Raw genomic sequence first — 22,808 nt, 5'->3', positions numbered from 1 at the left:
AAGCTATATGAAACGCGTTTAAAAAAAATGGTCTGAATTGAATTGGCATGCATAGGATCTTTTCAAATATTTTGAGAGAGAAAGATATATTTTATATGAAATATGAAAAACAATAGAGAACATAAACACTTCCGTGAAACCAATATTACACATGTTACATTATATTTGTTCAGATATCATATTTGAATGTAGATTGTTTTACAAGAATTCAAACTGTATCATGTGTATGACGTAAATAGCCTTGTAATTCCTGCCTACACTTGAACTTGTTAAAATTACTTTAATTTCCTTGTTGTTTGAAATATTATGTTAATCGGATATATATAAACATATACACACATACATACAGGACATATTATTAGATACACTAATGTGAACTTTGTCTATTTGTTTTTTTTTCTTTTTTAGTCCTGTATATTTCTGTTGATATATCTTTCATGTTTGTACCTGTCCAATTGTGCATCCTAAACTGAAGTTTGTTTCTGGTTGTACATGGATAAGCATTTATCTTCACAATGGGTTCGGTGGCTGTTTTGGACTAAATAGTTCATCTATAGTGCTGAACAGACTGTCAACAATGAGGAGTTTAGTTGGAACCCTATAGTTGCAGGTTCGTATGACTTCGGTTTCAATAACAAATTAAATATTGTTAAGAAACACCGAATTATAATTTACGCTAGTCTACTCAAGATGAAACGTTTGAATATCATCTAAACAGATAACACCATTTTCAACCTGTTTTGTGCTTTTATTATTCCAGTTTAAACCAAAATGGAAGTGTAACAAAATCAATATGACGAAAATATAAACAGGAAAAAACAAACTTCTTAAATAAGTGACATTATATTCTGCCGTAGAGTTTACACTTATTTGTCGATGAAGAATAACCCATGAGATGCGTACACATCGTTTTATTGTTTAGCTTACCGATAAATATTTATATAGTCATAGCTGTAACCAAAAAATACATCAATACATTTTAGTCATTTAGGTATTTTGGATCCACCTAAATGTTTTATTCGGTTGAAATACCGTTGTTTAGACTTTTTAATAAATATACATGTAACGTGTATTTGAAAAACAGAAATTAAGAAGATTGAATCAAAGTATGAATATATTATATGACGATCAATGTCTGTGGAAGAGTAATTCATTTGACAGTCATCTTTGTTTCATCATTGTTTACGTGACAAAAAGTACTTCCTTTAAATATTTTTGTTTTGATTTTTTCAATAGAAATAATACTATTGTATCATACTATTACGACAAGTTAAGGTTAGTGACGTGATCCAGATCCGTAAACATGGTAAATATATACCGCTATAAGGAAATTAAATAAGATACATTCATGTGTACTGGTGTTTGTGTGCTATTTCCGACAACAACTTTTGACAAATGTATGTCTATTTGTCTCCTTTTTAAATCTCGTATATTTCTTTTGATATTTTGTTAATGTTTTTACATGTGCCATTGTGTATCCTCAATTTCATTGTGTTTCTAGCTGTAATTCGCATTTATATTAACAGGGGCTTGATGTCTGTTTGGACCAAATAGTTCATCTATAGTGCGTACCAGCCTGTCAACACTGAGGTTCTTAGTTCGAACCCCGCTCGTTGCAGGTGCGTGTGACTTCGGTCTCAATTTAAGTATTCAAACTGGAATTATAATAAAAAGATCATAACGTCTTATAGAAACACTGATTTATAATTTATGCACGTCTACACAAAATGAAACGTTGAATTACTAAACAGATCAATGCCATTTTCAGTCTGTTTTGGTGCTAATATGAATCAAATTTAATCCAAAATGGAAGCATTAGGTAAATGAAGTCAAAATATTAACGATCTGATTAATATTGTAAATGATAATACAATTCAATCGTTTTAAGTTTGCATTCGACTACCTCATAAAAACTTGTTAGGCACTTTAACAGTTCAAAACTGTTTTACTTTTTTTCTAAGCGTTTTAATGGTTTAGTCATCAAAGGAATTCGATGACTAATTTTTGTCGAAACCAATCATTTAAAATACATGTACAGTATTGAAAACTAAAAGTCGTTTATAGCAATGTTTAGAAATAAACCACTTTGATTTTTTATCTTTCTGATATAACTTATTGAGTTTTTGTTGTGATATACATAAATTTTGATTGATTAGTTCATTTGCTGTCAATTGTTTTTTTTATTCTTGAATACACTATGTCAACTGTATGGAAAAAAACTTTTGCAACTGACCCCAAACCGTTTCTCCTAGTATGACTAGTATTCTTTATACCAACATATACTTCTTCTCTTTAATATAATTTTACATAGATTAAAGTAAATGAACGGACCAAATCCATGATAGTCGTGTTTCGCCCTTGTAGCAATAGAATCAATTATAACTAAGTTGTATAGAAGATTTGGTCGATAGTTAAAAAAAGACAAGGGGGAAACTAATTTTGTGTACTAAAAGGTATCGAAACTAAATTTTAACTCATAGACAAGATCATTCATTTTTATTAACCAAAAATACTAATCAATTAAGCTCACTTACTCATTGATTAATTAGCTATGGATTAAAGACTGATATTTGTATATTTTTTTATTCATTTTGATTTTTTTTTACTGTTGATATTCAGCGTTTTTCGTGACTGTCATTTTAGAAGAACGCTCTGAATTTTGAATATAACGTTTATATTCCCACCATTCTATTTAAAGAGTCCCCAAAATATATGATTTTAATTGTTAAAGTATGACCCTTTTCATTTATATGTGCAACGTGCCTGCAAATGGAGTAAACATATTCATGTTAGTTACAAAAATGTACTATATCCCAACGCCTCAGTTTTCAATCCATATATCCTTTAAAGACGGCTGCTGCTTACAAGCTATTGAAATAAGAGTGCTAAATAGAAATTTCCGAAATCTATTCGATACCGCCCCTTACACCTAAGATTATAACGACAGGTAACCTTTTTGAGAAGGGATCATCTTAATGTGTTCAACGACCACAAGCATTTATGCTATATTTTTTTCTAATTTACATTTTAAATACTGTATAAAACATTTATTTTGAAAGGTTTGCTTCTTTATTGGCTCTGTTTCGTTGCTGCGAATTGATCAATCTTAATATTGTACTCTGTAATAAAACGAGGGGTTTTGTGTAAATTAGTAGAACTTCATCAGAAAGAGGAACATGTAACCCATTTTATAGCTTGAAATATAAAGTTTGAATTTATAGATGATATTTTCTTATGAAGCGTTCCTTTACCAATCTTCGTACCTGGGTGTAATTCTTATGAAGAAACTCAACTTCACATTCCAACACCGATGTTGCTGTTCATTGTAAAACATAACTTTAATATTTTTTGGGGAGGGGGGGTTAAATTTTTTTGAATTTTGGCCAAAAATTTTTTTTTTTTTTTTATTATAGCAAAATTTCGGAGTTTGTTTTTTTTGCAATTTTTCCAGTTATTTTAATTTTGTTATTTTTTTTATGATTTTTTAGTGGAATTTTACACTACATCCATTTTTATTTTGAAATGTATATTTTCTACTAGAGTCATCAAAACGTCCATTACAAATCCAAAAGACCTGTTGATTTATACAAATTTAATATACGCTTGCTTTATTAGAAATAAGATACTATATTTAAAACAGCTGACATCGACGATAAACTAAGCCTAATGGCAGATAATATGTTCATTAGCTGTCCCCACAGTGTTCCGAATGCTTTCTAGCAATTCAATTCGCCAATTGTATATCGCATCACTGTATTCCGTTTGAGTGGTTGCAAACGGAGACAAGTCTGTTATGTTGGAGTTGTATTAATATATTTGTGCATACATTTATTTTATGGATACGTTCTTAAAGAGTTAAATATGTGCTGCTGAATGAAAGAAACAGAATTGGACCTCTGAAACACTGCTATAGTTATATAATACTTAGTTACGAGCTGAATATTGCACGTAGGTTACAAATAGGAATATTGATAATAATTTCGACTGGATTTGATGGTCGTTGATTGAGTTTAGCTTTTGTCTATTTTTCATAGTGTTTTGTTTTTGCAACAACAAAATTTGTAACTTATGAATATTGTATGTATGCACATCTGCAAAAACAGGACGTTTATATTTGCATAAAAGGTTGGTCAAGCTGAGTGCTACATTACAAAGTTCTTCACCTTACACAAGTCAGACAATGTTCAACTATCATAGGGGTCAATTGACAAAGTCAAGGTCAAAGTGAACTAACTTTGATATATGACACATCCCAATCCCATGATGCTTCAGCATTTCAAGTTTTGTCAACCTACGTTCTACAATACAACAGTTATGCGCAGAACATACGAAGTTAGGTAACCTAAGTTTTACGGTACAAAATATATGAGCCGGACACGAATTGGACAATGTTTTACAATCATAGTAGAGAAAAGTCTAAGTAAACGTCAAATTCACTTGCTGTGGTATGTGCCACACTACAAGCCCATTATGTAACTGCATACTAAATTTGGTTAACCTAAGTTTTAAGGTGAAAAAGTAATGCGCTCGACACGAAGCGGGACAGACAGAAGAACAGACTGAGAGACAGACAGACCAACAAACAGACAGAAGGACAGACGGATAGACAGATGAACATGATATTCTTAAATACCCTTCCCTCTAAAAAGAATTTTATTTGACGGGGAAAAATTAACGAAGGTTCAGACTCCTTCAGGCTTAATTTTACATAAAACGATTTTGTCTATTTTTTATGTCACTTTTTTGTCATGTAGATCATGCCGTATTTTGGGTATTTCTAATTCATTGGCTTTGGACCATTTGGATTTGAGCGTACCTGATGAAATAAATTCCGGAAAGACGCTTTGTATGCACAAATTACGTGTTCTAGTACTGGGTCGATACCACAGCTTCTTTACTGTTGGTTATAGAAGGTATCATCACACTGAGTATAGTAGTCAGTTTTTCGGTACTGACATGATAAATAACTTTTTTAAGACAAATAAATCAATGTTATTTCACCTATACTGTTAACAATTTACTTAATTTACAGCTTCAATTAATTATCCCTTTATATTAGTTATTGAATATATAGGGGAAATATTCAGTAAGATAACTCTATAAACTTACATATATTTATATATTAAAACAGTTTTACATAATCAAATGTTTACCGGCATACAGTACATTTCGTCCCCTTGTATATAATTTTATTAAAGCTTCACTGAACGTGGAAATTGATTATGATATTTTTGTATCATAAATCTTGATTTTTGTCGACGAAGGCTATTTTTGAACGTTTTTTAAGCTTACACGTCTAAAGTGTAACAGACAGTCTAAACTCATGGAGTAAGATTTTTTTTTGTATTTACACATTATTTATACTACAAACTACTTTTTAAATTAGTCCTTTTTATTCCTCTGTCAAGTTTAAGTATCGAAAATACAAGTGATCTTTAATATATGTATGCAATAACGGTACATCATGGTGTGTAATTTACTTGGTCATCTGCTAATCATATGTTCGCGTAGTGAACAGGAATAAACATATTACATACAATTCTTATTCAATGTACCTGTAAATTGTAAAAGGAGCGGTATCAGTACATACATACGAAACTGAAATAACAAATGTACAGTCGTGTATAAATGTACAGTCAAGGCTAATGTACAACAGTACATGTACATATCGTTTGCTAGAACTAACACTTAATAACACTAAAGGAATTCAAAAAATTCCCATGCTTTATGTATAATTTGCTTGTTTGTTTGTTTCTGATTTTATGAATACTTATAATGTCCAAGATTTCATTTTTGATATTTTAAAGATATAATTGAACTTCTCTTTCTTGTCAGACATATGATATGCTTAATAGATGAAAAAGAATATTATGGTTAATAAGAAGTTTATATTAAAATTAACTTCGTCTTCAATGTTATATACCCTGTTACTAAACTCAAGACTAAGTATATCCATATCAAATTTTTTCAATTTTTAGAAATGCCTAAAGTTGGTCAATTTAATGCCAACAATTAGATTATATTAACAGGAAAAAAAAGAAATGTTTATAATCATTATCAAGTTACTTATAATGGAAGCACACAATACTTAGTTCTATTTTTTATTTATGAAGTAACTAATTACAGGCTAGTATATTATGTATTATTTGTCATCTAAACATTTTAAATTTGTTGTTTTCAAGATGATTAAAAATAAAGTTAAAAAAATTAGAGACTAAAATTCTGTAGCCATTTTTTTATTAAATATTATTTCCCAGATTAAACTCCTGTAGGTTTGTCGTGTATATATTGCCCTTGCAAGTAAAAGTATACTTTTTTGTTGCTCATATTTTGTAAAATTTCGAATTTTAGTAGTGTTTTTAACTTTTCCGAATTTTTTTTATTGACCACAGTTTTGTAAGAAATTTCTTGTTTTATAATATTTTGCTAGTGCTTTGTTATAACTTTCTTAACTAATGAAAATTCTCTAACCCAGTCTAATCTATTATTCTTAAATATTTTAGTACAGTTTCTGATAAGATGTATCCGTTTTCATCTATTATGTTATCAATGTAAACACTATTACTATCAATCAGTGTTTGAAGGAACAGTCATTTCCCATTTTCTTTAATAAGATATTTTCCCATATAAGTTGTTTTCCATACTCAAGAAAATTTCTTTGTATAATTGTTTAATCTCCTGTTACTTCTACCGATGATTAAATTAACCGTTTATAGAATTCTGGAAAAGATTTAAGATTTATTTTGTAAAGCATGTTAACAATTGTAATATTCATTCTGAATAAAAGAAAGTCTTTCCAAAATTTATTAAGGTAAAGTTCTGGTTTTTTTTTACTTTGAAAACAGGCTGTATGTGTAAATACACTTAAATTTTGATCCTTGTTTATTTTCTTTTTTATATGAGATTTTATATCGCTATTAAATTCATTATACATGTTATATATGTACATATATATGCAGTAATTATTATCATGACTAATAATTTGCCTACATTACAAACCATATCAAGTATTGACCTCAGCACAAAGGCCGTGGTTTTGTTCAACAATGTGGCTTGAAATAAAAACTCAACCTTGTCAAAAATGAAATGTTTAGGTTTCATCAGGTTTGTAAAGATAAATACAATTACGATCAATAGAAAATATATATACAAATACAATCATTAGAGGAAAACATGACTTTAAACTCAAAACAATATAAACAAAATTTATAGATGTTTTTACATGATAAATAACATATGTTTTTGAATTCTCCGTTCATAAGTTCAGAAATATCTTTTTTAAAAACTAAGGTTCTAACTCCCTTGGGTAAGGTTGACCAAAGATGAAATAAGCTTTCCTTTTAGATACGTTTTGGTCCTAAAGCTACTCACGTTTTTACGTTTTTATACATCCATGGCTTTGAAGTGTTTTGGTCTGAGCGCTGCCGGTGGAGGTAAATCAAAAAAAGCCCTTAGAAATGTGACATTTTAAAATAAAGACAACCTCGTTATATCTCATATAATTTATCTTGGTATGACTTTGTAGGCAGAACTTTACCATCATCGACTCAAACTTTGATTCAATCTGTTCTTTTAAAATACAAATAATCTGATTTTCGTTGTGTCCCGAATACTAATATTCATGAGGAAATGAATGAGAAAAATACAAAATTGTTTATGCATAAAACAATCATTCCCAATTGCATACATGTATTCTTCGTCTTCAGGATAGAAAATGATGGAATAAACACAAAGTCTTTGGTCAGCCTGATATGGAACTCGAATATTAACCTCAAACTCGGTAAGTAGAGACACTTTTTAGAACATCTTTTTGGATAGATCACTTCGTTCTCTTTATTAAGCATCACGACTGAAAGGCAAAAATTGTATTTTCTACTCGAGGCTAAAATTTCAAGACCCAGTTCAAACTTGAAAACTCTGATAAAACGTTAAAAGTACAAAAAATAAGCTAGTTCTGGACAGGATTTAGAGCTATGCACGAGGAGGATACATTCCTGAATTAAACAATCATTTCATAAATTTCAATAATCTATCTAATATATCTAATTACCGAAGTACTGACTATGGATTATGGAACAGTAGACCAGCACAGGTATCAACCTTATAAAAACGTTGAAGGATTGATGTACAAAAAAGACCCAATATATAATTTACTTTACATACATTTGATACGGCAAAAAAAGGAATTGCACCGTTATTGGTGTGTTTAGTCTAAATGTCAAAGTGGGGCTTTATAAAATTATTACTAAATTCATGCGTGTCTGGGTTGACATGTTACTATACTATATACGGTATGTACTATCAAAGACAAAAACGTCTTTGCTAGATTAACGTGTATGTTTGTTTCAGTTTATTGGCAGTTGTGTTGTATATCTGTGTTTGGCTGCTAGATCCCAATTATTTTCACATTAACCTATTATGACTGTTTGGGTTGCTCACCGAATTTTGTCAATATAACGGAACTATAAACATCTGTCATACAAGTGGGAGGTTTAGCTAGCTATAAAACCAGATTTAACCCATCATTTTGTTCGGGAATTGCCTGTTCCAAGTCAGGAATACGGTAGTTGCTTTTCATTTTTCCGTTGATTGATATCATTTGATTTTGTTAGTTTTTATGATCTTTCCTCTTTAGGAGTTTGCCTTGAAGTACGGTAGTTTTGTTATACTTTCTTAAATTTTCTTACTTTTAGGAAACTTTGTATAACAAGTTCGTTATTATAGGACACGGTATGTCCTTCAACAATGAGCAAAACTCTTACCACATACCATGCTTTAAAGGCCCCGAAATGACAAATGAAAAACAATTTCTAACAAGAAAATTAACGGCCTGATTTAATTAATAATTAACTATAAACAGATTTGATATGCAGAAACAAACAACCCCTGAACTACAGGTTCCTGACTTGAGACAGGCACATACAGAGTGTGACAGGGTTAATCAGGTTTGTGGCCGCACAACTTTCCCCTAAACAGGGACAGTGGTGTTACTGCACAGCATAAGAACAAATTATAAAAATCAGTTCAAAAGAGCTTAACTCATCATCAGATCGATAAAAAGCACAATAACACAATGTAAAGATCCTAAAGTACTCGCAGTTACTAAAAATCAATTCAAACTAATAAAATCATGTATCGCAGACTAAAATTTCAATCAATATACATCCAACTTCTAATCGATTTAGTGTAAACACATAATTGACAGTCATAGAATAAATTTATTTTTTGTAATGCCAAAATAAAGGTTTCAACCAAATTTGAACCGTGAAAGTTCATAGGTGTATAGCAGTATTAGCAGTGTTATTGAGTTGGGTTTAAAATTAATTATAACAAAATCAATATTTATACAGATGACAAATATATTCAAAGAATTGATTACAGTGTTTATCTTTTAGAATACGTTTATTTAAACAATTATTGAGATTACCCGGATCGTATCCGAATTAGTTGACTCAATAAATAACATCACCGTAAAAATTACGACATGCTACTCCGTGTGTAATAAGTTTTCAGCCAAACTTCCAAACCAATGTTTGGGAAACTAAGGTTTCAACTCCCTCAAGCAAAGTTAACCTTACATGGATTTGGCTATGTTTTATGTACTTTTTTGTTATATAGCTCTTTAACTGGTTTGGTCTTATACTACCTTGGCTTTTAAATATTCGGCTTTGAGCGTTCCTGAATAAGGTAAATCAAGAAAAGAGCTTCGGACGCATGAAATTAATAACATGTTGTTTTCATTTTTTACAGCACTGGGTCGATACCTCTGCTGGTGGAATATCAGTCCCCGAGGGTATCATCAGCTTAGAAGTCAGTACTTCGTTACTGACATGATTAATAACAAACCTTTCTAAAATTGTCCATTTATAAATTTCAAAATTATAAAGAAACTAAGGTTTCAACTCCCTCAGGCAAAGTTGACCTTAGATGGATTTGGCTATGTTTTGGGTACTTTTTGGTTATATAGCTCTTCAACTGTTTTGGTTCTTATACATCCTTTGCTTTTAAATATTTGTCTTTGAGCGTTCCTGATGAAGGCAAATTCAGAAAAGCGCTTCGGAAGCATGAAATTAATAACGTGTTGTTTTCATTTTTTTTGTATCTATAAAAAAATTAATTACTAGTAAAGTAAAAAGTAATTTGTGGTTGCGAATCCTTGACTTTATAATTTACTAGTACTCAGAAATAACGTTCATTGAAATCCAAAAACGTCACTACAGACACGGGCATTGCAACGAGGTTGGGATATATAAACATCGTAAAATTGGGCCGAAGAAATATCCCCGTCCAAAAAAGTATTATTACCTCATGGTAAAATAAGTATAATAATACAAGTTTTGCTGACCTTTGCGAAAATAATTTTCTCATGATTTTCTTATCTGTTATATTATCATATCAAATTATGATGAAGGCAATACTTGTATATCATAACGTTATCGTTACTATCAATTTTTATGCGACCGCACATTTTTTTGCGTCCCTTTTATGTTATGGCGAAGTCTGAAGACATTTTGGTTCGCAGACAATAACTTAAGTATAAGTGTATGGATCTCTATGATATTTAGCACAAGTTCCATACCACTAAAGGATGGTTAGGATTGACTTTTGGGGTTGTTGTCTTAGCGGTTTTATAATCAGGGGCCAAAACAGGTCAGGTTTACTGGTTCATAAAAAAAATAACTGGTTTCTCAGACAATAACTTTAGTATAAGTGTATGGATCTGTATGAAATTTTAGCACAAGGTTTGATACCACAATAGGAGGGTTGGGATTGATTTTGGGGTTTATTGTCTTACCTGTTTTGTAATTAAGGACCAGAAAGTGGCAAAATACAATTATTTTTCTGGTTTTTAGACAATAACTTGAGTATTAGTTTATATATCTCTATTGCATTTTAGCACAAGGTTCCACACCACAATAGGAAGGTTGTGTTTAATTTTGGAGGTTAATATCGTAGTTGTTAAGAAATTAGGGGCAAAAAAACACCTAATAAAACATTTATTTGTCTTGTTCACAGCCAATCACTTGAGTATCAGTGGTTCATAGACAATAAATTGGTTCGCAGACAATTACTTGAATATAAGTGTATGGATCTGTATGAAATTTTATTATTAGGTTTTATACCAAAATATGAGGGTTGGGATTGATTTTTGGGGTTATTGTCATAGCTGTTTAGGAATTAGGGGTCAAAAAGGATCTAAGAAAACAATTATTTTGTCTGGTTCACAGCCTATAACTTGAGTTTAAGTAGATGGATCTCTATTAAATTTCAACACAAGGTTCCATTCGACAATAGAAACGTAGAGGTTGAATCAGGGGGTTATTGTCATAGCTGTTTTGTAATTAAGGGTCCAAAAGGGCCAAAAACAAGCATTTTTCATGTTTCATGACAATAATTTGTGCATAAGAGTATAGATTTCTATGACATTTTACTACAAGGTTCCATATTTCAAAATGAAATTTGGGATTGACTTTTGGCCCAAACAGTTTGATTATTATGGGTTCGAAAAGGGGCAAAAACCACAAATTTTCCGGTTTGCAGACAATAACGAGAGTATTAGTGTAAGGATCTCTATTAGATTTAGCACAAGGTTACATACCACAATAGGATTGATGGGGTTTATATTGGGGGTATTTAAGTAGCTGCTTAGGAATAAGGGGCAAAAAGGGCTAACAAAAACAATTATTTTTTCTGGTTCACAGGCAATAACTTGAGTATAAGTGCATGGATCTCTATTAAATTGTATCACAAGGTTCTATACCATAATAGAAAGGTTGGGATTTATTATGGGGGTTATTGTCGTAGCTGTTGAGGAATTAGTGGCCACAAAAGGAACAAAAACAAGCATTTTCCATATTTCAAGAAAATAATTTGTGTATAAGATTATGAATCTCTCTTTAATTTTACCACAAGGTTTCATAATTTAAGATAAATGTTGGGATCGATTTTGGGATTCATGGCCTAAACCGTTTAACAATTAGGGCCGAAAAGGGGCAAACAACTAGGATTTTGTGGTTTCTGGAAAAAAACTTGAGTATAAGTCTATGGATTGCTATGAAATTGTGCCACAAAGTTTTCTACCGTTAGATAAAGTTTGGGATTGATTTTAAGGGTTATGTCCCTGACGGTTTAGTTAAAAAGGGCCAAAAACAATACTTTTGTAATACTTTGTATAAATTGCTTATTTCTTTAGCAATTGCAATGGGGTTTAATTAAAAGTCTTGAATTCTTGGGGTTCTTTTAAATGCAGAATCTAATTCGGTATTTAGAATTTGGATTTTGGGTCCTGTTTTTCAATTGATCTATATCAATGTCGAAAGGATCCAAAATTAAACTTTGTTTGATTTCTTCAAAAATTAGATTATTGGTGTTCTTTCATATGCTGTATCTAATTGTGTATTTAGATGTTTTAGTTTTTTGGTATTCAAATTGATTTTGGGGGTTGTTGTCGTAGCTGTTTTGCAAAAAGGGGCCAAAAACAATCATATTTCTGGTTTGTAGACAACAACTGAGTATAAGTATATGGATCTCTATCAAATTTTAGCGCAATGTTTCATACCACAATAGGAAAGTTAGGATTTATTTTGGAGGTTATTGTCGTAGCTGTTAAGTACATAGGGGCCAAAAAGAGGCCAACAAAACAATATGTTTCTTATTTACAGACAATAACTTATGTATAAGTTTATGGATCTCTATTAAATTTTAGCACAAGGTTCAATACCACAATAGGAAGGTTTTGAATTTGTTTTTTTTTTTTTTTTTTTGGGGGGGGGGGGGGTGGTTTATTGTGCTAGCTGTATAGGAATTAAGGGCCAAAAAGAGGCCAAAACAAGCATTTCTCATGTTTCAGGACAATAACTTGTGTATAAGAGTATGGATCTCTACGAAATTTTACCACAAGGTTGTATACCTCAAAAGGAAAGTTGGGATTGACTTTAGGGGTCCTGACCCAAACCGTTTCGCAATTATGGCCGAAAAGGGGCAACAAAACTAGGATTTTCTGGTTTCTGGACAATAACTTCAGTATAAGTCTATGGGTCGGTATGAAATTGTACCAAAACATTCCTTACCGTAAAAGGAAGGTTGGGATTGATTGTGGGGTGATGGTTTAGGAAAAAAAAGATCAAAAATAATTCTTTTGTAATACATTGTATAAATTGATTATTTCTTGACCAATTTCAATGGGGTTTAAATCAAAGTCTTGAATTCTTGGGGTTTCTTAATATGCTGAATCTAACAGTATATCTAGAGTTTGGGTTTTGGGCCCTGTTTTTGAATTTGGCCCATATTAAGGTCAAGAGCTAAACTTTGTTTGATTTCATCAAAATTTAATTATTGGTGTTCTTTGATATGCCAAATCAAACCGTGTATTTAGATTTTGAAATTTGGGGCCTGTTTTCAAAGTGGTCCACATTAAGGTCCAAAGGGTCCAAATTTAAACTTTATTTGATTTTTAACAAAACTTGAATTCGCAGGGTTTTTTGGAAAACTGAATCTTATCGGGTATTTAGATTTTATATTTTGGGACCTGTTTTCAAATTGGTCTACATTAAAGTCCAAACAGTCCAAAATTAAACTTTGTTTTATTTAATAAAAAAATAAAATTCTTGGGTTTATGTGATATTATCACTCTGTCAATTTTACAAATGATTATTATAACTTACTTTGTATTATTATTGCAGCTATAAAAAGAAAACGTATAATTATGGGAAACTGTGTACATGGTTTTATATCTTGTATGAAATTCAACTCTGTTTCAAACGATCATATTGATACAACATTACTAGACATTGATAGCAAAACCTCAAGCCTAGACCATAGTTTAAAAGGAACAAAAACAGACAATGGAAATAAAGCTCCGAACACAAAGAAGACCAAAACTAAGCAAGTCGATAGCCAAAATAAAGGAGCAGTTTCTAATGTTGAGATCCCTGACTCACAAAACCCAGAACTTGTTACCTTTGATGACAAGAACACACAAATAGTAAGTTAAAATATAATTTTGCAAAACTGCACTATTTTAAAGCTTATTTTTCAGTTTTGGGCATATCCCTCGCTACAAAAATCATCAATGAAAATATAAATCTTAATTAAACAACCATAATGTTTCTTGTTAGATGTATGGTGGGCATTTTAACAATGAAAAGCAATCCAAAAATCAAAATTCTGGAAAGATGTAGGGGAGGTAGTTTTTAAATACTTAATTTTAATACTTCCGCTGGTATATGAACTTTAAACTGAAACAGACATTTTTATCTGGACAGATCTTATATGACTGATCAATAATTGAGTTAGCCATAAAGAGTAGTTCGGTAAATGTTTAAAATAATTTATTACGGTAAATTCAGTACTGTTCAGATGCATCGCTTGCAATCAAACAAGATCTGTTTAGTCTATTTTCAGAATGTTCAAAGCTTTCTTTTATCAGTTTAAAACAACAACAGACATTAATAATCTGATTCGTCTGAAAAGATACTGAATAGTACTACCCGGTAATGTGACCTCACATTAAATTAACATTTAGGACGAGAATGTGCTAATGCGATATTAATATTATCCATGCCTTTTTCTAGACCGACATGTAGATCCGGATTGTAAACGGACTTGTTTACAAAGTAACAGTGTACAGACATTTCACCCTTCCCGGACACATTAATCTGACTCAGAGCAGACCAGTTGGTGATCTTAGTCTTGAAACCTGCATGCTCAGCGTGCTAATTCATTCGTTTGACCCGACCCGGGTTTGAATAAATAGCCCCTCTCACTCGAAGCTAGCATTATTCCAAGAGACATTGGAGGCAATAATTCGGAAAGAACGTAATTATAAGCCCCAATAATTCGTATGAATAAATGTATGTTGAACTTTTTTTTAAATGACGCAAAATTAAACTTGACTAAGATTCAAACAAGGACATTCCATCACATATATTAGTGCTGCTACCAATAACGATATCATGCATGTACATTACTTGATAAGACACAGAAATACGCCTTCTCTTTTAACAATGAAAGTTTTCAAAAAGATGACGAGAAGGCAAATTTTTAATTCAAAGTGTAATCACAAGCATGAGCTTTATTATAGAAGGCTTTTAGATAGTTTAGTTTTGATAAACTAGCTAGTTAAAAGGAATATGTATGATTGACTGAAATATGCGTTGGTTTTCCCGTTTGAATGGTTTTACACTAGTCATTTATGGGGCCCTTTATAGCTTGCGGTTCGGTGTGAGCCAAGGCTCCGTGTTGAAGACCGTACTTTGACCTATAATGGTTTACTTTTACAAATTGTGACTTGGATGAAGAGTTGTCTCATTGGCACTCATACCACATCTTCTTATATCTATTGAAATTTTTAGACCGAAGTCGGTACCAAATTGGTTCAAACTGTCAACCAGTACAACATAAAAGTTGAGATACACAATCCATCAGCAAATGCCCTCATTATAGGAAACGACAATAGGGTTAATGTTACCAAGAAAGAAATAGATAGACAACCAATAGTTGAGCATATCAAAGTGGAAAACAAGGACACCAAGTATATAAGAAAAAACATGGATGAAATTTTATTATTGGGCCAGGAAAATGTAAGTCTTCCCATGTTTAAGAAGTTTCATTATGTATAAACTGTTTAATTTAGATATGTGTATACATTAGTGAACAACCGTTTTTTTTTACGGATAACGGATAACTCTTTACTGTGGGCCAACAATGCTTATAAATCTTATAAAGTTAAATAAATTATGGTATAAGAGGTACATCTTATTTTTTTGATATATCTTAATGTGGAGCGTTTAGAAATATAGATAAATTCTGCATACATAACGAGATATGAAACTTTAATGTAATGGAAAATGAATTTTACAGGACGAAACAAAAGACGCATTCAAATCTAGTGTTATGAGGAAGGTTGCAGGAACCATATGCAAAGGTTTGTTTTCATTTTTCATTAAGGTGAATCATCGGTATATATTTTGTCAGTTCGAATTTTCTTACACTTTGCTAAACTAAAGATTTTACTATGCTTTTTCAAACATACGATAAGAAGAATGGGTCACCGTGCTATTTTTCAAGCTACAAGTCGTGCTAAATTGCCCAAATTTGCATAGATTGTTCATGAAAAAACACACTTTTGTGAATAAAAAAAAATCTGTGAGATCGAATTTGAAATAAATAATGAAAAGAAAGGTTTTATAATATGCTTTAGAAAACAAAAAGTAAAATGGTGTCACCGAACTTGTTTTCTTGCTACAAGTTAATAAAGAAAATTTCACTATCATTCCAGTATACAATTTTTACTATAAGAGTTATCTCCCCTTAAATGGCTAAGTTTAAAAATTGATTTTAAAAACACAAATATTTGGTATTTGTTTAAACATTTTGGATAATGCATAAATCACTTATTTGTCTTTATACAATTACAGTCTTACACTTAAATTGCAAATCTGTCCCTAATTTGCAGATTAAGGCAAAGAGCTAGACCGATTGTGTACTGCTATTGTACAATCCAAGATGGCGGTATACTGTAAATCTACCTTAACTTTGTTTTTATAATTAAAGGAAAGTTTAGAAATAAACATGATTACTCATACATGAATTAATAAAATGAAAATAGCCTTGTCACATTCAAACGACTCGTTGTTTTATCCAAATAACAACCAAACAAAATCATTTTAATATATATTGAAATAAAGGTTACTTATTATAAGCAATCCAAAAACAATCGTATTTTTTAAAGCTGATTATATTGTATGTGTAGTTATAGAAAAGAAATTAAAAAATCATATAAGTGTTCAATGTGACTTAAAGCAGGTACAACAAATCCATAAAATAAGTTCTTTGTTCTAGCATCTGTCTAAATAAACATCAAAGATGATTTCCATATCTGTTATAAACATATATACATGTGTTAGGTAGCTGGTATTAAGGTTTGATTAATAAGAGCAAATGATGGATGGATTAATAGATGTATGGTTGTTTAACTTCAGTGCTAATTAAGTGTATATTCAGGACGAGAACACATTGATATAATATGAATATGGACCTTGCTTTGTACTAGGTCGACACGCTGAGCTGTTTTTTAACGTGCTAGTTCACAGGGTAACAGTCCACAGGAAGAAGTGTCACCCCACCTAACTCTCGGCTGACAGGTCTTTGCTCTTACTCTTAGTGCCATGCGGTTAGCGAAGAAGCACAAAATACCTATTTTAAAGTCTTTGGTTTGACTCGGCCGGGGATCAAACCTATTACCTCCCACACTCAAGGCGAGAACACTACAACGAGACCACAGAGGAGGTAATTGCAAATGAATAATAGGACGCGATTCAGTGTATTGTCACTCGAATATATTAATATTTTCTAAATTGGTCAGATTATACTTTTTTATGATTATATGTACTATAAAATTAGGTGCTCGGGGCAAACCCAACGCTCTAAATTTCATTATACATACCTTTTCATAGACTAACGTATACAACTTTAACTATAAACATAAAAACGTGTTCATCTAACTTTATTAAATACATTTGGATTTTAAATGTCCATATTTTCTGTTTTGGGTCTCACTAATAACCAAAAAGAAGCCACAGGAAGACTTATTTAGCGTAAAGCAGCGACAAGTTTCCAATCTAGTGTCATGAAATCTAACTATTGTTTATTTCATATAAATAGATAAAGAAACATGCATTTCACTTGGGTTTTTTTTACTAATATTCGTGTATTAAAGTGAATTTCTATATTGCATTATATATGTTATACTAATAAGAGAAAACAATGAACATTTGTTCTGAAAAATTGTTTATTTTAACATGTTTAAATCATGCACCGGTATTTTCAATCTGTCATTTTAGTACCTCTTTAGTAAATTTTTTTTATAAATATGAATGACATAGGAATAAAGATAATAACACTTTTGTTTAATTTCATATAAGTTCGTTTTGGCCATAGGGCAATTTGAAACAAATATGTTTATTAGTGCTTCAAGAAGAGTTTGTTTTCATCAAATGTAATTGATAAAACAGTATCCTTAAATTGTATTAAATGTTAGTTTTGTCTCCATATTATACTTCTATTCTAACTAACATACAGTTTTGAAAATAAAAATTTGCTACATAAAACAAATTCTCGGATCTCAAACATTTTGTACTTTTTCGTGTCGATATTTCAATTAAGTGAAACGGAACAACGATTCCGTCACCATGATTTAATAACGGGCAACATGTCTTATCAGTTCGTCTAATCAGTCAAACAAATTCTTCTAACATTTTTGACGGATAAATGACGTGAACTTGAAGCGAACATGACTCATATTTGACATATTTATGACTGCTGATTGAACGGTAAAAAAGTAAAGACTAAGGTTGCAAGTACTGTACAGTATGGAGCCATATAAGCTATGACTACGGTTTATTTCGGATGACAAGCTTTAACTTGCACCTTCGTTCTCGTGAGATTACAACAAATTTCACTGAACCAGTACATTTGGGTTCAGACGAAGCTAAACAAGTACGATACCGGAAAAAGTTAACTCAGTATTTACAAATATGCACTTCATGCAAATGCCAGGTTTATTCAGCGTAATCGCAAACTTTTAGAAAATAAAAATGTAAACGCGAGTTACATTTTCAAATATAACTTGTTTTACTGTAAGGATTTAGAAAAAATGTACTGTCTGTGGACAAATGTTTCAGAAACTATTATTCGTCGTCTGTTTCAGATTAAGTCTTGAAAATCTTCCGTAATAAATGTTTTTTCACATATAAAACTTATTTTTAAAAACAGATTTGCAGTGTTTTATTTTCGAATAATTTCTGAAAACAGATATTGAAAGCGATACCTGAATTACCCATGTAAGATGTACTCGCAAAGCATTCCTGTCATTTACTTTTTTTTTTTGTGCACGCAACAGGTAAACAAGCAAAATTTGTAGTCAACGGCCGTTAACCACCGAATAAACGGATATAAAGAAAACGTCGTTTTAACCTCTTCATCGTAATTATAGCAAACGCGCGTTCACTTGAAAACGGGGTAATTGAAGTAAACGAACAAAATATGTGCGCGCGGCGCTAATGTGCGTTTAGTTCCTGTCATGCTTGTCTGCAATCGACTGTATTTTCGTTTGCTAACAAATATTCCTTTCATTTCACATTCCTTAAGATTTGCTGGCCAAATATCTTGTTATTTTCTATGTCTTAACTTTAATATTATCCAAAACCTAAAAGACATTTCTGTCTAACCAAAGAAAATGTAAACTGCAAAAACTTTGATTCAGTAATCGTCCAGTCTTATTAATCGAAAGACCCGCTTTATTAAGGGGTCCCCGAGGACAGACACTTCACATTTGGTAAATCAGCAACCTGGGTATATTAAATGTAGATCAACTCCTGTAAATTGTTTATTGCGATTTTAGGCTTTTGAAAGAAAATCATTATACTGTTTTACTTGTTTATTGTTCTTCTACGTGAACGTATTTTCGTATGTCTGCGTTACCAAGATTAAACATTTAAGATTCTCCAGCCTTGTAGTCAACACTTGAGTGTTGACATTATATATTATTGTTAAGTTCATTTTTTCTGCAAAGTTATTGTTGAATTATTCGAAGGACGCAGGTTTACTAGCTCAACGAAATGGACGCCATACTAAACTCGTCGCATTGTATGTTTCGGAATTTTAGTGTGACATCCATTTCGCTGAACAAGTATACATTATTGTTTACGGGCCAACTAATGTCCGCCTCCGTGTTCGGGATTTTCTCGCTGCATTGAAGGTCCATTTGTGACCTTGGGCTGCTTTCTGCTCTTTGGTCAGGTAGTTGTCTCTTGACATATTCCCTGTTTGCATTCTCCATTCTATTTGCCTAAATGAGTTAGAACTCTTGTGTCTTAACAATTTCTCAATTTCAAAACGGACAATTTATGAATTTTTTTGTCATAAATCATGGCAGTACTGAAGCACTGACTTCTGAGCTGATGATATCATCGGAGACTAGTAGCCCACCAGATGTGGTATCGACATAAAGCTATAAAAATAAAATTAGTACTCTTTAATGAGTCCGAAGCGGTTTTCTTATGGATTAACCATTATTTGGAATACTCAAAGCCATATATTTCAAAGCCAAGGGTCTGTAAGTACAGACAAAAATGAAGAGCTATATAATTTACAGTTCAGATTTATGAGTGTGTAATGTACATAATATAGTATTGTTTTTTTTGACAGGTTCTGAAAGGCGTTGGAGATCAAAATCAGCTTCGTTTCTTCGGCTAAAGTCTTTTCGAGATTTTTCCAAAGAACCCTCATCCACAGTCCATCCCAGAACTATGCTACAAACATTCCAATGGAATCAGTATGAAATGATCCAAGAAACCCTATTACGCACAGTTTCATGTGAAATTATGAAATGCGAATCCGCAGAAACACTTGCTGTAAAAATTGCAGAAATTAAGGCTGAATTTCAAAATATAGTTGATAAATTAAACGAGAAATTAAGGAAATCTGTTATAAGAACAGGACATGCAAACGAGCGTATCATAGCAGGTTTAAATAAGAAAAGTAAAATTTTATTAAGTGATGCAAACAATAAGCTTTTACAATGGGAGAAAGATCGTATTCTAGATATTCATATGATACCGATGAGTACAACGCATGAAATAGGATCAGCTTCTGATAGAGACAAAATGACAAGTTTTGCAAAAGAATTCAAATGTTTAATTTTAAGAAAGGTTTCCTGGTATGTATCAACCTTATTGCCTTTAAAAATACAACACTTTATAATAGTCTTCACGTTTGAATGCCAAAAATCATTTGTATTGAAACAGATGATGATTGATTTTGATTCTAGTGACGTCAGCAGTATAATGAAATATATTTTTAATCCCAATGAATATGCAAAAAACTGGCTTGTATCATTTACAGACAAGATAGTTTTTTATAAGAAAAGCCCGAATAAGCTGCATGTGTACGCAGAAATTGCTAAAATGGAAGTAGAAAAAGTCTTTGGTGAACTTAAGTTGGCAATAACATCAACAAATCATAGAAAAGGTGAAATAAACAATTTATCCGACTGGGCAAAATGTTTTTTGCAAAATTTAAAATCAATGCCACTTTCGTCGAAAGACCTTGGGGACTTTCAGTCCCTAAGTAATGTGTCTGTCAAAGAATTTATTGACCTGTTTAGTTCAAATTTAGATAGCATGAAAAGGGAAATCATAACAAACTTCAAGAATACTACAAGTAATAACGTACAATGGACAGACAACCCGTATAACAAGATAATAGAATGTCTTTGGGGTTGTACTGAGTGTTGTCCATTTTGTCATGAGCCATGTCAGTATAGCGATATAGAACATATTACACAAAGAAATAAACATATGTGTATTCAACATAGACCTCTGGTTGTTTACGGATCTATAAACGACGATAGTAATATTATCATGTTGGAAAATTGCAATAGCCTTATGAAATCGCCAGATAGATATTTTAAACTAACAAATGAAGACGATCCTCTGCAATTTTCGAATTATGATCAAGCCTTCAATAGTTGGGAAATCCTTCCTGTCGAAGCAGCTGATGAATGTAAATATTGGAAATGGCTTATGTGCAACAGGAAGGATGAACTACATCAGTTCTTTAGAGCTAATGCAAATAATATCCCTGAAGAGTGGATTTATATTACTGAGGAAGAGGCGATTCGTAGCTTAGATGAGATATACATATGTAGTTGAAATGTTATCTTCAATTTTGGTTGAAAATTGTACGAATGTGAAAATGGAAGTAAATCTTTAAGAACCTCCTAGGATAAGTAATTGTTGGGAAATTTCAGACGCAATCCGTTTCAATTTGATCTTTACAGATGTATGGTCAATCGAATTCATTTTAACGATTTTATGTAAGGTATTTGTGGACACACACATATCATATGCAATGGCTCTTTTTTTCAATTATTTCTTTTTTAAACACCAACTGCATACATGAGACAGTACTTTGACCTACAATGGTTTACTTTTACAAATTGTGACTTGTCTCACTGACACTCATACCACATCTTATTATATCTATGAGGAAAAAAAACCTATCCTTTCGATTTCCCAAGAGATATCAATGATTGCAATTGTCATTTCAATGTCTATGGATTTCGGTGTTATGAACTTTTGAGTCTCGTTTATGTCCAATTTTCAATCATTCAAGATTGTCACAACTGTATTAATTACCGAGTCCTCCAATAAAATACTTATTTTCCAATAATAAAGCTTTTTTCAGATTTTGATGTTGAATGTCCTGTAGGTATTGCATCAGTAGATGAATGGAGGAAGAAATAGAGAACAAGTCTGTAGATAGCTTTACAGTAACAGTTGAGACATTTTGCACTTTTCAGATCGTTACTGAAAGAAACGGTTGTCATTAAAATAATAGTGCATACGTTATAGGAACATTATATATCTATATGTGTTTATACATATTTTTACATTAATTTCAAATCGTAAAAATTTGATTAAGAAATACTATACCTTGATACATCATATATTTTCCTTTCCATTTATACCAAATGTATGTACAAGTAAAGAGGTTTAAACTTCTCACGGAAAACTGCTTTGGATTAATTTCAAGAGTTTTTTGTGTTATTAAATGCATAAACGAAATCAGAGTGCTTGCTTTTTTTTTTTGCGGATAAAAGGGGGTATATTTTAGGGTTGTTTTGTATGCAAAACTTACTTACAGATTATGACAACTGCATTTACTGAAAAACTCGGTGCCAATGATAGCAATTAAATAAGACTCTTTATAACCTGTGTTTTATTTTACGCTTTTGACCACAAATA

At 31.5% G+C, this 22,808-nt stretch overlaps 1 protein-coding gene across 1 annotated transcript; it reads left to right on the top strand.

Moving 5' to 3' along the window:
* Positions 1-403: 403 nt before the first annotated feature.
* LOC127715165 (uncharacterized) lies at positions 404-22,808 on the top strand. The gene is made up of 6 exons (XM_052221202.1): positions 404-610; positions 7,707-7,780; positions 13,683-13,984; positions 15,354-15,581; positions 15,862-15,925; positions 20,209-22,808. Exons 3-6 carry the CDS (start codon positions 13,706-13,708, stop codon positions 21,711-21,713), a joined length of 2,076 nt encoding a protein of 691 aa, XP_052077162.1. The 5' UTR covers positions 404-610; positions 7,707-7,780; positions 13,683-13,705; the 3' UTR covers positions 21,714-22,808.

This window comes from Mytilus californianus, unplaced genomic scaffold, assembly GCF_021869535.1.
Source record: "Mytilus californianus isolate M0D057914Y unplaced genomic scaffold, xbMytCali1.0.p SCAF_9, whole genome shotgun sequence".
Classification (NCBI taxonomy): domain Eukaryota; kingdom Metazoa; phylum Mollusca; class Bivalvia; order Mytilida; family Mytilidae; genus Mytilus; species Mytilus californianus.
This window is presented reverse-complemented; position numbering and strand designations above follow the sequence as displayed.